At 40.9% G+C, this 17632-nt stretch overlaps 1 protein-coding gene across 1 annotated transcript in view; it reads right to left on the bottom strand.

Moving 5' to 3' along the window:
* LOC138786539 (receptor-type tyrosine-protein phosphatase S-like) overlaps nucleotides 1-17632 on the bottom strand; it is a 338771-nt gene that overhangs the window by 89856 nt on the left and 231283 nt on the right. The window contains exons 15-17 of the mRNA XM_069963521.1: nucleotides 4003-4590; nucleotides 3334-3431; nucleotides 2981-3234 (exon numbers count right to left, since the gene is read on the bottom strand). Coding sequence (XP_069819622.1) covers nucleotides 2981-3234; nucleotides 3334-3431; nucleotides 4003-4590 — 940 coding nt within the window. The remainder of the gene's footprint in view (nucleotides 1-2980; nucleotides 3235-3333; nucleotides 3432-4002; nucleotides 4591-17632) is intronic.

The following is a 17632-nucleotide window of genomic DNA, read 5'->3' on the forward strand; positions in this document are numbered from 1 at the left end:
AATGCTGTGGTGTATCTGTTGGTTTCTGTTTTAATATATATAAAAAAAACTTAATCTAGTACTGTACTGCAATATGAAATTATTTTTTTGTCCTTATTCAATGGAGTGTGGTAGTTACATCCACAAAGGGGGGGAGACAAGAGCTTACGGCCATCAGTATTTCTACTTTTCTGTTTTCTCACAAGAACAGAAATTGATGGCAGTGCCAGATCTGTCACATGGTAGAAATGGCACCTGAAAGACCCACTGACTATAATAGAGCCTGTGAGGATTTCACAATTTAAAAGGAATGTGTGTTCAGAAAACGAGTTTTTATGTTAAACATATTTTTTTTTTCAATTTTCCACTTTACTATCTATATTATAAAATTATCTTGCAGTCATTGGCATAACCAAAAAGGACTGGGCCCCATAGCAAACTTTTGATTCCCCCCATCCAGCTGTAGGTAATCCCGGTTAGCTTACTGCCCTATAGATAGTGCCCCCCATGGTAGAAATCTTCCCTGGTTTCCCCCATGGTACACATCTCCCTTAGTGTTCCACGTGTTAGGGGCCTCCCCTGGTATCCTGCCTAGATAGAGTCCCCCAAAAGAGTCTCCCCTAGTATCCTACTCCCTCCTTCCTATACATAGTGTCCCCCCATGGTAGGCATCTCCCTTGTATAATGACAGCTCAGGAGGCCAAGTGAATCGTAGAGATTGTCCCCCTGATTTGGCGAGCCCTGTAACCATCGCTTTGGTGATATTTACGTCCCTGCTTGCAGTTTTCATTCCCACAATTAGGCCTAAAACTAAGCTGTGTTGAAAAATATGAAATAAAAAAAAGTAAAAAACAAAACAAAACACAAAAACCCATGTTTTAGTATCTGATGCTAATCAGTGAAAGGAAATCTAGGTCATGCATTCCCTTTAACCAGATAAAAAGGTGCAGCAGAATTTTTTTCTGGCAAATTCAACAAAGCACAGAACGGATGCCTCCAGTTTAGAAATATAGATGATTGTCAGCAGAAAAAGACCACCTGGTCCATCAAGACCTCCCTTACTTTATTTCATTATCATAGAATAGATATATGTTTACCCCTGGCATGTTTTAATCGACTCTAAAGCCCCTATTACACGGGCAATCACCGGGAGCAAGCGAGAGACAGCCCGTCAGGTTGGTCTTTAGATTGTCCGGGCAGCAACGGCAGCAGATCATTGCTATCCAAGTCATTTGTCATCCAACATGTTAAAGGCCAACGAAAGACAATGCCTTTTATTACACAAAGCGATTATCAGCTGTATTGGGTGATAAGCGGCCAAATACAGCCGATAATGTGTCATAGGGCCTTAAGCCCCAAAAATCTCTCCAGAAATCAGCACATGCCACCTGTCAGCCATCTGTTATTAGCAGGTGTTATGTTGATGACAATAACTAGCAAGTGGTGCAAATGTTTGATACACAGAATCACAAATTATTGGGCAAACTTATTAAATGTGTATGTGAGTCTTCTGGCATAAAAAAAAAACCCACTTCTGTGCACAACCCTGTCATTGGGCAAAAAAAAGTCTTTAATTCTGCACCTATAACAATGCATTTTAGAAGCTATGATGTATGGGTAAAGATGCTTTTACAACATCAGAAATACTGAAATGTGCTTGCTTCTTAACACATCTACCCAGCTGTGGAAAGAGGAGTTGCAGGAGAGTCTACACTAACCTGGGGATTCCTGCAGACAGCATGCCATAAGTCCCTCACATGGTCTGGCCGTCAACCCACTGGTATTGTCTCCTTTGACTGCAGTCTCCATAGATGTAGATGGAGAGAAGCAGGGCCCACGAAAACTATAGGTAGAGGGAACACATGCACCTCCTGCACTCTATAAGTCTTCTCTGTACAGAGCAGACGCTGACCATGGGGCACAGTTTAGCTAATGAGTTGGGGGCAGAGTGTAGTAAATGTTCAGGGGGCATTATGTGTGGTAGTAGTATATTCAAGACTGAGTGTTTGGGGATATTCTGGTCACAGCTTAAGTATTATATTTAGGGGCAAAATGTGTGTAAACATTATATTTAAAAGGGACACTATCACCTCCAACCCACCCTCCTCAAAAACCTAAAGTCATTTTTAAGAAGGATAAAGGATGCTGATTCCAAATCTGTAATTTGTAACTTTCTTCTCCTTTGTATTTCACCACTGTAAGCCTACAAACTGGGCATGTTAACGCAAAGAAAGGACTACTTGGCTGAAGAATATATTGGAGAGGACTACTTACACTCCTTCATTCATGGCTTGTAGCAAAGAAATGCAAGAAAGAAGAAAGAACAAAATTGCAGATATAGAATCAGCGTTGTATACTCTATGATTCTATTATCTAGTAAAAGCTTAAGTTTAGCTGGTGTTTTGGAGGGGACATCCATTAAGGATGCAGCTTGCCCTCCTCATATCACTATGATTGGTTCACAGAGAGAACAAAGCTTGGACAAAAGAGTAACCACTGGACATCAGGTATGCAGAACTAACCTTTTGCCTAAAATAAAGAGAAGCTTTCAGGAGGAGAGGGAGCCCATGGGTCTGTAGATATGCCCTTATTTCTATTAGCTCTACATTTTAATAATGATAAACTAGCACTGCAGAATATGTTACTTAGGCTTGTTAATACCTATTCTAAAATCATGGGCCTTTAAACATAGTAGTCCCATTTTTCAGCGATAGCAGCCTCCACTTTTTTGGAAACTTATCGCACAATATTCTTAAGCGTATCTGTGGGAATTTGTGCCTTATGACCACAGTAGTATTTGTGAGGCCAGACAGTAATGTTGTATGTCCTGATGCAGAGTGGAAATAAGAGCTAATTGCAATAGCTACCATGAATGCATGGGGATGTGAGAATGTGGCATTACATTGCGTGCAAGATCACCCCTATATCAGTTACAACCAATTAAATTATTAAGAAGATTTAAGTTCTGTCAAAAAAAAAAAAAACTCATCAAAATGTTTACCTGACTGACTCTGTAGTCCCCACATTAGGCAGATTAATTGTTATGCGACCATCTGAATCTGTTTTCCAACTTATCAAAGGTTTCATGCCCAACATGTTAGGTGCAGTGCGAACGGCAACATTTTGCTGAAGCCCACTCATAGTATTTCCGCGACTAGTAAGAATAAAATTGTAATAGGTCTTTGGTTTGAGGTTGGTGATTAATTTCTTTGTTGTTCGTCCATCAACATCCACTGTCTGCATGTTATATTGTATCTTAGGATAAAGTGAAAAATGGTATGAAAAGTATGAAAAGATCTGGCCACTATTGCCCACATTTGTATCATCTATATCGGATAGTATTTTAACTCTTACCTTGTAAGGCATAACTGAGTTGTAATTTTCAGGAAATTCCCAGCTCAAGAGAACTGAAGTCTTCGTGACCATTTTGACCTTAAAATTTTTGGGTAATACTGAAAAACAGTAAAAAGAAGAAAGGAGAGGGCCGGGACTTTAAGTTACTCAAGCAGAACATGCTCTTTAGGAACCACTTTCAAGAGGACAGAGGACTTTTTGTAACACTATAAAGGGAATAAGCTTGTGGATTTGAAATACCACAATAATTAAATATTGAAATTTAAAGAGCCCACACTTTGCTTCATGACTCCAAAACCAGAAATGGCAATAAAGGACGATTATAAGCATTACACCACAAAAAGGGTAGGACTGAATATTCAAACATGAGATGGCAACAAGTATATTACAATGCACACACTGAAAGGAAGAGGATGCAGAGGAGTTTCCCACCTGTAATGTCATTGGTGAACCCAGAAACTCATGAGAAGTGTCTTAACTAAACTTGAATAAGGGGAAACACTTACCTGAAAATACCTTCAGAATCACTCATTTATACAAAAAATATAAGGCAGAAAGAGAACCATCCCATTTATCATGACTGCACTTGTTCTGAAGGATGTTGTAGTTTACCTGCTTGCTTTCAAGAACCAAAATTAAAGCCAAGGAATTAAGACTGATAAGGCCTACCTTGATTTAGAAGAAAAGTGCGGTACTGGACACTTGGACTGTAAGGCCCAGGACCTTTACTGGTATGTGCACGTATTTTGACTTCATAAACAGTGTTAGGCTTCAGGTTGCTCAGCAAGCAAGAACTTTCAGACGATTGTAGGTCCATTTCCAGCATTTTGTCTGGAGAGTCGGCTACCCAATAGGATAACGTATACTTGGTGATAACGCCATTCTGTTCAGCAAGAACAGGAGGCAGCCAGTTTAGCTGGATTGACACAGAAGTGACATTGCTAGGATCAGTTAATTGAGGGTAACCTTTAGGCGCTTCCTCTGGTATTATGTACTCTTGTACCACTTCCTCGCGAAAGCCCGCCCGGCTTTTGACCGCCATTCTAAAGATGTATTTTGCCCCTTTATGGATATTGTTGGCTGTATATTTCTTTTCTTGAGCACCAAACTCTAGCACTGAAAGAACTTTCGTATCAAAACGCCCAAATTGTAGACGGTAACCTAGGATCTGTCCAACTGACTCACTTTGTGGTTCCCACTGTATTAGCAGGGTGCTCTCCGATATTTGATTGATAGAAAGTACTATCTTTCCAGAAACTATAAGAGAAAAAAAACAAAACATAATTGAATATACAACACATTTCTTAAACAAAACTATGTTTACCAATACATGCTCCAAAATAAAAAAGTTTTACAGTTGTTAGTCTATGTTAGCAGCGATCTGCTGCCGTCGCTCCGTGGAATAGGAGCTGCGGTAGCAGACCGCCACTATCCTCTATGGGCTGCCCGGATGATCAGTGATCACCCGGGCAGCCCCCCCCCCCCCCCCCCCGCGCTAGCAGAAACATTATAGCACAAATGATAAATAGGCCCCTTAATGTTAATTAACCCTTAGGCGACCCTGGACGTACCCGTACGTCCAGGGCCGCCTCCATGTGTTCAAAGTGGGGCCGCGCTCTGGACCGCCGCAGTCCCGGGTGCCGCTCGTAGCCCGGGAACGCGGCTATTAGGGGGCACGGTCCAGTTGCGCTAATAAAGTAATAGCTGACAGCTGCATCCGATTACTTGATGCAGCCATTCCCTGTTGTCCCGGAGGAGAGATCCACACATCTTACCCCTTCCAGGGTCAGTGCCGATGATTCCGGCTCCGCACTCGATTGCTTCCGGTTGCTATCAGTGCACTTATACTACAAGTCCCCCAGGGGGGCTTCTAGTATAAGTGTAAAAAAAAAAAAAAAAAAAGTGTTATCAATAAAAAGCCCCCTTCCCTAATAAAAATCAGAATCACCCCCTTATCCTATGCTATAAATAGAAATAGAAATTAGGGATAGTCCGAACCTGCCGAGGTTCGGGATCGTACGAACCCGGACTCTCGGCAATGATTCCCACTGTCTTAAACCTCCGTGGAGAGGGTGGATACAGCGGGAGGACCGCCTGGAAAACTGGGATACAGCCACAGCCATAGGCTGTATCCCAGTTTTCCAGGTGGTCCTCCCGCTTTATCCACTCTCTCCACATTCCTTATCTCGCACGATAAATGGTGTAAGCGCAAAAAAATCCCAAAATGCAAAATTGCGCATTTTTGGTCACATCAGATCCAGAAGAATTGTAATAAAAAAGCGATCAGAAAGTCGCATCTGCGCAATCAAGGTACCGATATAAAGAAGACATCATGGCGCAAAAAATGACACCTCACACAGCCCCATAGACGAAAGGATAAAAGTGCTATAAGCTTGGGAACGGAATCGTTTTAAGGAACATATATTTGTTAACAATGGCTTGAATTTTTTACAGGCCATCAGATACAATAAAAGTTATACATGTTACATATCGTTGTATAACAAGTCAGTTTTACCCCAGGGCGAACGGCGTAAAAAAGAAAAACCCCCAAATAAAAGAAATGCGTTTTTTTCAGTTTCACCACACATAGAATTTTTTTCTGGTATTGCAGCGTACTTTATGAAAAAATTCAGCCTGTCTTTGCAAAGTACAATTAGTGGCGCAAAAAATAAGGGCTCATGTGGGTTTCTAGGTGAAAAAATGCAAGTGCTATGGCCTTTTAAGCACAAAGAGGGAAAAAGGAAAACGCAAAAATTTAAATTGGCCCGGTCCTCTAAGGGTTAAAAGTGTTCTTGTCTGTTCTAGGGCAAGTGGGGGGAAGCATTGCAATAACATTGAAATGCCCATTATTAACAGCAAATGCAATATTTTATGGACTACAAGATGCATTTTTTAGCTAGAAAACATCACTAACAACTGCTTCTGTCTTAATGTCCACAGTCAGTGCACCCCTTAATGCTTCTCTAGTGATCAGGATACATTAATTCAGCCTGAAAACTGCAGAGAACTGTGCAGCACTTTACTGCTGCGCAATTCTTTTCCTTCTCCTGCTGAGAACTGACCCGTGAGATCAGTGCACGGCAGGAGAAGAAGCTGGCTGCAATGGGCACATCACATTCAGCTTCCAGAAGGTCCCCCAAGAAAAATACCCATACAGAAGGTTTAAGTGAATTGGTATAGCAAAGCTCGGTGTATGTTTTTTGCAGATCTGTGTGTCTGTGTAGCAGAGGTGTGTATGTTGAGCGTTCCTAGGTGTGTGTGGGCATATATATTTGTGCACACATAGTTAAGCTGTGTATGTGGTGAAGCAGAGCTTTATATCTATGTGTAGCAGATGTGTGTGTGTGTGTGTGTCAGTAGTGGAATATAATAGGTGCGTTTTGGGCGGCAGCCCGGGGCCCTGAGCTCCTGGGGGGCCCATGACCATCCAAAAAGACTTATACTTTCAATGGTGTACTGTCTCCTGGCTACACTTCTGCCATGATTTGCAAAAAATCACTGTTTTTTTATGGCAATTTTTGCACAAATCAGGACATCATGACATTATCTATCCTGTACTATGAACGCCAGGCTAGTGCTTCCATAGTTACAGTGGGGTGGGGGGGCCCAGGCTTGGTGAACAGCCCGGGGCCTATGGTAAAGTTAATCCGCCCCTGGTGTGTGTATTGTTGTGTGCTGTACACAGGGCCGATTCTAGCTTTTTTGCCGCCTGAGGCGAAAACTGACAAAGCGCCCCCCCCCCCCCTCAGAGCAATAGTCAGGGAGAGAAGATCCAGGACAGGCACAGTGCAGCATCGCAGTGTGTATGGGACACCACTATAGATAACAGTGTGCTCTGTGCGGTGACCAGATTTTTTAACTGTTTGAGCCACTATGGGCCCCCTGGGAGCTTCAAAACAAACTACAATCTACAACTGCTGACCTCTGACCTCAGGAGCCAGAGAAGAGCCATAAAACGGGCTGCTCTGTTAACTCTTTCAGTACTGCAGAATGTAGAGTATTACTGTGCATCACTTACATTCTGCTATACAGAAAGAGATAACAGCAGAGCAGAACATTACTTTTATGCCTCTTCTGCTCTTGCACTATGCTGAGGTCAGCTGGGAGTTCGGCAGTGCAGAGAAGACATAATATAGCGTCCCCGCTGCTGGTAACTTTTTCTTTTCTACAGTGTGTAAGTGATGCAGAGTATAATAACTCTGCATTATTGAAAGGGTTAACAGGAGGCACTATATCTATGTCTAATGTGATGTGAATACCTGTGAATACGAGGCTTCCAGTGCCTCCTCAGCGCTTCTCATGAGGCAACTGACAGGAAACACGGCTGGGCACTGAGCCGTAACTAGTTGTAATGATAAGGACACAGGACGCTGATGCCGCCCCCCTCAAGGTCTGTGTTATCTGCCGCCTGAGGCAAACACTTCACCTCGCCTCATGGCAGATACGGGCCTGGCTGTACACATGTGCCTGGCTGTCATAAATAGTGTTAAAAAATGCAGTATTCAAAGTAATTTAAAAGATACATGATTTGGACCACTGAAAACAGGAAAAAAAATATTTTATGCTAATTAAAGGGGTAGTGCGGCGGTAAAAAATTATTCACAGAATAACACACATTACAAAGTTATACAACTTTGTAATGTATGTTATGTCTGTGAATCGCCCCCTTCCCGTGTCCCACCACCCCCGCCCGTGTACCCGGAAGTGTTGGTGCATTATACATTACCTGATCCGTGTCGCACATGTCCTCCTACTTGTGCCAAACGTCATCTTCGGTCGGCCGGCCGAATGGCTGCCGCCGTCCTCCCTCCGCCGCGTCATAACTGTGCTCAGACCTTTGCTGATGTCACAGTCGTGACTAATCACATGACTGTGGTCCTTCACATCTCCGAAGGTCCTTCAGCAGGTTGCCGTGTATATCCCCTCCCGATTTCTCTCTGGCCGGGCACAGAGCTCACTGATCAGTACCGACAGGAGAAGGGAGAGGACTGCACAGCTGATGCAGCCTTCCGGCCCATCAGGGAAGGTGTCAGGGTGGTCTGACTGTGTCGGGCTACCCTGTCTCCTGTATATAAGACGCAGGCACTTTTTTAGCAAGATATTTTCTTGCTAAAAAGTGCGTCTTATAAAGCGAAAAATACGGTACTTTACAGAAAGCCCCATGGACCATAGGACATAGACAGGACCTGTTCTGGGTGAGCTTAGTAACCTTTCTAGAGGTCATTCTACAGGAAGGAGGACCCGGAGTTGTGGGCAACAGCTATTCCGTGTACCTCTGTACATCTACTGCTGGGAAATTATTTGTACAGAACAGGAAGTCTCAGCATAGTTTTAAGCCTAGTGGCCAGAATGGACACTACAAGATTTCAAGAGTATTTTAAAAAATAGTAAAATGGAAAATTAGAAGAAAAGAAAAAAAAAGAAAATTCTTAAAAAATCAGTTTAACCTTTTCGCATTTACAATACATTTATATACATTCCTGCTGCAGATGCCCCATGCAGCAGGAGCGTACATAAAGGATCGCATATAAACGTTCCTGACTTCAGAGGCTTTTGATGTGTGCAGGTGATGTGTGAGTGATCCCGCACACATCAGTGTGTCTGGGGCCAGAGGTCATAACAGGAAGCTGCGAATCCGCAGCTGCCTGTCATTAACCCCTTAAACACCGCAATCTATAACGATCACAGTGTTTAAGGAAGTCAGTGACAGGTTAAGCACCTATGCACAGATCGCCAATAACATTGATCTATACTGTGGCATAGCCTTCGAACAGTATATGTAATCTAATGATTGCATCTTTTACAGTGAAATAAAAGTGAAAATTTATTAGAAAATTTTTCCCCCTCCACATATAATATAACATATAATGAAAATATAGTACATAGATAAATACAAACAAATATTTTGTATCCCTATTGAGTAAATTATAGCATTAACTTGATCAAAAACAGTTAGTTAAGCACAAAACGTCCGCTTATTTCGAGTTAAGTTATACTTCAGTAGGGATACATAACAATAATGTTTACTCCCTTACTCCCCTAACCAACCCCAAATCACCCGCCCACCTATGCAGCGAAGGTAAGCAAAAAAAAAAAAAAAAAAGGTTTTTAAAAGTGTTTAAAAAACCCTTATAAACCTCATTATATAAATTAAAACATAACAATTTGATTCCCGCATGGTGAACGGCGTAAACGGGGGAAAAAAAACAGGATTGCTGTTATATATCAGGAAATCATGGCGCAGAAAAAAGCCCTGTAGGTGGAAAAATAAAAGCGCTATGGCTCTTAGAAGGTGGGAAGGAACATTACACCAATGACCTCGATCATGAAGGGGTTAATATAAAACCTTCATATAGAAATGCCTTTGTTGCAAAGGAACACAGAATTACCAAGCCTAATATTCAGGTATGTCCTGAATATTTTTACCAATATTGATTTGCAATTGAAAAAATGCATTATATAATGCTGCATTGCAATAGTTTCTATAAAGTAAAAAAAAAAAAAAAAGTAAAAAACAAAAGAAAATAAAATTCCCAGGTTCTGTTATGACTCAGTATCATGCAGTAGCATGTAGAAATTTTGACACATAGTGCACTAGTGCGTTTTTCAGTGCACATACATACTCTGTTCCAAATTATTATGCAAATAATATTTTCACACATTTTCCAAACTTACCTATATGAATTGCAGTCATTGTCATTTTCTAATCATCAACTATTCAAGTATAATTGAAATAGTTTTTGAACAAACTGCCTATGATAACAGTATATTTAAAAAAAAAAAATTACGATCCCTTGTTCAAAAGGAGCTTCTGAACTCTCTTGTCCAATAAATTTGTCAGTTTTTGGATGGTTTCTTCTTCAATTGTTTTGCATGAGGACAGAATACCCTCCCAGAGCTGTTGCTTAGATGTGAACTGCCTCCCTCCATCATAGACACTTCTTTTGATGATGCTCCAAAGGTTCTCAATGGGGTTCAGGTCAGGAGAGCATGGGGGCCACACCATAAGTTTGTCCCCTTTTATGCCCATAGCAGCTAGAGATGCAGATGTGTTATTTGCAGCATGAGACGGTGCATTATCATGCAGGAAAATTATCTTGCTGCGTAATGCACGGTTCTTCTTCTTGAACCATGGCAGGAAGTGCTGTGTGAGAAACTCCACATACATTATGGAGATCAACTTTACCCCTTCAGGGATCCTAAAGGGGCCGACAATCTTTCTCCCCATGATTCCAGCCCAAAACATTACTCCACCTCCTCCTTGTTGGCGCCGTAGGCATGTTTGCATGGGGTGCCCATCAACCAGCCATCCTCCACTCCATCCATCTGGACCATCGAGCGTTGCACTGCACTCATTGGTGAACATTGTTTGGCCCACTGGAGCCATTTCTGCTTGTGCAGTGGATAGGGTGGGTCGACAGGATGGCTTATACTTAGCTGCAAACCTCTGAAGCAACCTGCATCTTGTTGTTCGGGGGACGTTGGAGGCACCAGCAGCTTCAAAAACTTGTCTGCTGCTATGACAAGGCATTTTTTCAGCTGCTCTTTTACCCTGACGTAATTGCCTGTTTGAAAGAGTCCGTCATTTTCCCTTATCAGCACACACACGTGTGTGCTGGGGATCAGCTACATACTTCTTGATTATGCAATGATCACAATGAAGTGTCTTGGCAATGTTGATTGTAGTCATGCCTTGACCTAAACACTCCACAATTTATTGCTTCTGCACAGCCAAAAGATCCTTTTTCTTTCCCATTTTGGATAAATATGTAGGCTGCCTAATAATGTGGGACTTTTTAAGTAGTTTTGCCTTTAATTGGACACACCTGCCAAACTAATAAGCACAGGTGTCTGCAATTGCTTTCAGTGATATAAAGAGCCCTTATGCTGCGTTTACATGAAACGATAATTTTTTTTTCATAACGATCAGCGTTTAGACGGTACATTATATCGTACGGAAAATCGTTTTGCGATCGTTTGGTGATGGCTTAAGCCTATCTCACACATTGGTTAAATCGTCGAACGACTGTTTAGACGGAACGATCTGCAAATTTTTAGCGAACGACGATTTGAGAACATGTTGTAAGATCAAAATGAACGATTTCTCAATCGTCGTTTGATCGTTCGTTGCGTTTACACGTACGATTATCGTTCGAATTTGATTGTTATCGCGCAAATTCGCACGATAATCGTTACGTGTAAACGCACCATGACACATATCACCATCAATGAGTTTGACAAACAAAAAAAATTCTTACCTTATCACTATTAAACACTATTTGCTTAATAATTTGTAACACTGTAAATTTGTACAAATTAATGTGTACACAAGAAAAAAAAATAAAGTTACACTGAATATGTCACAACTATAACCTCTGTAGACCCATAACCTTGCAGAATCTGCATGTTTAACAACTTCACCTCTCTCCCCTTGTATTACCTGCATACATTTTTCTTAGTATCTTGTGCACACAGTACAATCCACTACAGTGTCCTCTACAAATGGTATTCATCTGTGTATCTGTATTAGACTATGTCCCCACTGTAAATATGATGGCCATCATTTTATTGCCAAGTCATTATTTGTAGCCGTCATAACCACCAGGTAGCCATCTTTTGCGCTAAAGATGGCCATCATTTTTACAGAGTGGAAACATAGCCTTAAAGTAATTTCTCAGAAGCTGGAAAAAGGCACCAAATGAAATTAAGAAAAAACAAATGCTACTTAATCCAAGTTGCTGCTGGGGCCTTACTGACAAACGCAGACAACCTAGCTGTTTCACATACAGTCATACCCATACATACCCATTTTACTACACACAGACTCAACAAATGCCAAAACACATTGCACATAATCAGTATCTAACAAACACCACAGTGCATCAATAAACACCAGGGACAAAAACTGAAGTGCAACAGTCTTGTCTCCATTCACCCCTCAATCTAGCTGGCAGCTTTCACCTTCCTCCTATGCCTCCCCCACTAGTAGCAGCACTGACCCCTTCAGCACCTCTACCAATGGTATCATAGCAGCAATGACCCCCTGAGGGATTCTACTAGCAGCAATGACACCTCAACACCTCTTCTAGAGATTCTATACCGAAGTATAATAATAAACATAATCTTATCAGACTAATCTGATCAGCTTCTATGAGGAGGCCAGTTATATATTGGACCTCAAGGAGCCTATAGATGTAAGGTATTTGGACTTTTCAAAGGCATAAAAAAATGTGCTGTATGAAAGGTTGGTCTATAAAATGAAGATGCTGGGAACAGGGAAAAATATATATAAATATGTAAATGAGTAAGTAACTGGCTGAGTGATAGGAAATAGAGGGTGGTTAATAACAAAACACACCCTGATTGGGTCGCAGTGAAAATTGGGGTACTGCAGGGGTTAGTATAAGGTCCTAGTTGAGGAATTACAGCGTGCAATTTCAATATTTGCAGATGACAATAGACTGGGTAAAGTAATAACTACAGAGAAGGATAATATAATGTTACAGAGGGATAAGGGGAAACTGGAGGCTTGGGCAGAGAAATGGCACATTATGTTTATTGTGGATAAATGTAGGATTATGCACTTGAGCCATAGAAATAATAAGTACAGTTATGTGCTTAGTAATAAAACACTGGGTAAAACTGCTTCTGAAATTGACCTGCGGTAATTGGTGGTCAGTACAGTAAACTCAACTAGCTGCAAAGGCTAATAAAATAATGGGATAACATAGATACTAAAGATAAGAGCAAAGTGAGTACAAATCACTGGTCAGACCACAAATGGAATACTGTGTACAGTTTTGGGCACCGGTACATCAGAAGGACATGGCTGAACTGGAGCGGGTGCAGAGGAGGGCAACAAAGGTCATTAAGGGAATGGGTGGGTTACAGTACCAAGAAAGGTTATTAAAGAGGTTGTCCACTTTAGACTAAAGCCCCTATTACACGGGGCGAGTGAGAGGAGCAAACCAGCGCTGTCACCTTCCAACAAGACAATGAGCCTAAGTACACAGCCAAGACAACACAGGACTGACTTAGGAGCAATTCTGTGAATGTCCTTGGATGGTCCAGCTAGAGACATGACTTGAACCTAATCAAATGTCTCTGGAGAGATCTGGAAATGTCCATCTGCTGACTGTCCCCATCTAATCTGACAGAGCTCTAAAACTTAACTAGGTAAAACTATTAACTACACTCACTGACAAAATTCAAAATGAAATTGTCATATTTTAAAATTAAGGGTCACAGCTGTTTCCCTTAAAGCTACAGTACCATCTTTAGAACAATGACCACACTTCTAGAATTACATTTTCTGTATTATATAACTGTTCTTGCTGTTATATAAAATAAAAAGTATTCCCATCTTAGGCATTTACTGCCTTGCTTGTGCATGACCCTCTCCATTAAAGTCTATATGAAAGTCTTTCTGTGACTCCTATAGACTTTAATGCAGAAGATCATACGCAAGTGTGGCCACCTCTCCCCTGATGTGTACAAACAATGAAGAAGCCAAAAATTAGCAAATGGGAGAAACTAGCAGGGGATTTTATTTTTTTATATTTTATTTTAAACAATACAGGATAAAGTCTTTGAATGTGAACCTATTGCAAATAAAAAAAAAGCAAAAAGGCAACACGTAGCTTATCACAACTAAATGTTCCTAACACAAATGATCCTCATTTCCAGCTAGTTATAATGAAAAGATAAACCTGATTTTTGTAACTTCTAGCAAACCTTACCTCAACTGACTAATACTCATTTGTTTGCAGATCATCCAGCTTCGGTAGGAATCATGGGGAGTGCAAGTGTTGTTTAGGGAGGCAAAGAACTTTGCTGGATAAAGCACTTTAGAAAGGAGATTTTGGTTGCCAGTATTAAAGAAGATATCTTACATCATAGCACCTAGGGAGAAGAAGCATTCATCACAAGAAGTAAATGGCCTTTGACACTATAACATGAAAGCTGGAAGAAAAACATACTTCCAGATCTGCCATTGCATTGTGACATAATGCATTAAACATGCTGTATGCTTTATAATTTAAAAACTGAAATTCAATCATAAACTAAAACTTTTGTTAACAACTGATCTGCAAGTGACATTCATGGTTCCCCCTGAACTCAAAAGTCTAGCTATTTAAATCTTACCTGCAATGCTGCTGTGCTCACCTCTATCAGCCTCCAGCTGCATAATTGACATCCACTAATGCTGAATGCAGCAGCCGCAGTGACACTTAACTGTGCCTGAACCAGGGCTTAAGAAGCCCTGCTGTTCCAGATACAGCTATCACTGGCAGCAGAGGGACTGTGCCGTCCTTTACTCTGGCTACTTAATGTAAATAAAATAATAAATTTTTATCTAACTATATAAAAAATGCATGTTTTGTCTTTTATTACAAGTCTGAAGACAAACAGTAGTGAAGCCAAAAACACATAGTTGAAAACATGCTATCAACACCGTGGGGGCACATTTATTATTCCCGCCATGGCATCATGCAATCATTTTGCCTAATTTGGTATTTTTGCACAAGGGATGAGGAGGCGTGGTTTTGCACGAGGAGACGTGGTTTCTTGTTAGCTACTTTTTAAACTAAATTTATCATTCATGCTTTTTTAGTTTTTGCGCAAAAAAATTACGGAGCAGTACTCCACTCTACCCTGGCACAGATTTTGGGCAAGTTTTGTTAGCAAAAAAATTGCGCAAGCATGAAAAAAATGTGTAAGATTAATCAAGGCCTTGTCCCGATTAATACATTTCGAGCAAGGTCCTTAAGTTTTTGCACAACAAAGAAAAAATGAGCAAGTGCAACAACAAAAACTGCTCAGATGGTAAATGTGCCCCTGTATGTGTGAATGTACCCTCTCTCTGTTAGTGAGTCACATAAGATATTTATTAATTTGTTAAAAGGGAATCTGTCAGCTGCAATTCACATTCCAAACTGCTGGCACTATTAGATAGCTGTTAGGACAAGGAGACACATGGATCCTTTCATATATCCAGCTGTGCTTCCTGAACATAGAAAAATGCTTTTATTTTGTAAGGGTGCGCTCACACGTACAGGATCTGCAGCAGATCTAGAGCAGATTTGATGGCGCAGATTCAAAGCTGCCGATTCAAAGCAAGTCAATTCTGGGCCATCAAATCTGCTGCGGATCTGCTGCAGATCCTGTATGTGTGAACGCACCCTAGTAGAAAAAGTCAAAGAAGAGTTCCCAAGCTCATGAAGTAAAGAAGGCTGTAACACGTCCTTGCTCCTTCTTCTCATAAAGTAACCTACTTGGGACTCAGCTTCCAGGTGTCAATCAATCAGGGTGGGGGTGCATTACAGCCTGCAGCAGATCAGGAGCTTGGGAACGCCTCTTTGACTCTTTGTACTAGAGAATAAAAGCATTTTTCTACGTTCTGGAACACAGCTGGATATATAAAACGTACCTCCTTGACCTAATAGCTGTCTGACAGTCAGCAGGTTGGAACGTGAATTACAAAAAAAATTGTGTTTTTCAGTCCCATGTTACCTTTCACGATTTTTGACAATAAGAGGAGAAAAGGGGGAAGAAGGGAAATTTTTTTCCTGCTTCCTCCTGCTGCTTTTAAATCTTGCAATGGCAAAAAAAAAGTAAACGTAGTAAAATATAATATACATGCAAATTAGTCTAATTTTGTTAACCTGAGAAAAAGCATTCTTTTCTACACAACAGTAAACAGAGCCAACAAAAACAGAGTTCCAGCATGAACATCCTGACTGACAATAAGCCATTTCTCAGTCCTTAAAGTGTCACTGTTGTTATGACTTTTAAAACCTATACCAACAGTAAATAAAGCATATTTGCAATTTACATTTTTTTTGTTATCATGGAAACACTGCACTGTTTTTTTCCCTCACAGAGAAGGCAGTTATGTGATTGACACAACGATCTGTGACACACTGTACTGGCTAGACTTCATGTGTTTAGTCTCTTTTTTTCAACCACCACATTGAAACATAGAAGATTGTTGGCAGAAAAACACCACTAGTCTGCCCTTTTAGTATTTCCCTTCCTATTATTTTAGAATAGATATATGTTTATCCCAGCCATGTTTAAATTCTGTTATTGTAGATTAACCAACCACATCTGCTGGGAGTTTGTTTCAAGCTACTCTTTTAGTAAAGTAATATTTTCTCACATTGCTTCTGATCTTTCCCCCAACTAACCTCTCACTGTGTCCTCTTGTTCTTGAGTTCAGTTTTTTTTAACTAAAAACAATTCCCTCCTTAAGCTTATTTAAAGTGTCGTTGTTTTTTTTTTGCAGAAATCAATAGTATAGGTGATTTTAAAAAAATTTGTAATTGGGTTTATTAGGCGAATATGTCATTATCTGCATTCAAAAAGACTTTCCCCAGGTCCCCCCCTCCCTCCTCTCTCTCATTCACTGATCAATATCAGGAAATCCTTTTGTTTACATCAGACGTGCCCTTTCTAATCTATGGAGAGGGGAGAGGGGAGGGGGGAGGAGGGAGATAAGTCGCCAGAAGAGAGCAGAGAACAAAGGATTATACAGTGGGAGCTGTGTGAAAGCCGAAATTCAGAGGTCAGGGAGGTCAGTGCTGACTTCAGAGGAGATAGCCGCTGATGTAGCTGTAAATTAACTCTTTGTTTTCCTATTTTGGTGCCTCATCTCAGCTCTCTATAGATAACCATGAAGACAGGGGGGAGAGCTTCAAACTGCTTTTTCATGATAAAAATGCATTTTTTGCCTAATAAACCCAACTTTTGTAAAATTGCCTGTACTATTGATTTTTGCAAAAAAAATTTAAACGACAGTGACACTTTAAACCTTTAACATACTTAAAGGTTTCAATCATGTTCCCCCTTTCACTTCTTTCCTCCAGACGATACAGTCACCCTCTATTTGCATTTTGACTGCTCTCCACAGGTGTAAAGGGTAAATGTTACAGCTTTCATTACTTATTTTATATCACACCTCATGGTGCTTGTTCTGGTAAAAAGTTGTTTTTATCACCTGTGGATTGGTAGGGCCATTGGAAGGGCCAGCCTAAAGCTCTAGGCTCCACCCACCTAGATTGTCCCACACCAATGACCGCTGAGGGGGCGGGTCTATGTGGTGATGAAGTCACAGATGGGGCGGGGCTAAGTGGTGCTAGGGATGGAGCAATGTGGCACAAAGGCCACGAGGACCCGCCCACATATACCAATCCACAGGTGATAAAAATGACTTTTTACCAGAACAAGCCCCATGAGGTGTGATATAAAATAAGTAACGAAAGCTGTAACATTTACCCTTTACACCTGTGGAGAGCAG

This window comes from Dendropsophus ebraccatus, chromosome 3, assembly GCF_027789765.1.
Source record: "Dendropsophus ebraccatus isolate aDenEbr1 chromosome 3, aDenEbr1.pat, whole genome shotgun sequence".
NCBI classification, from domain to species: Eukaryota; Metazoa; Chordata; class Amphibia; order Anura; family Hylidae; genus Dendropsophus; species Dendropsophus ebraccatus.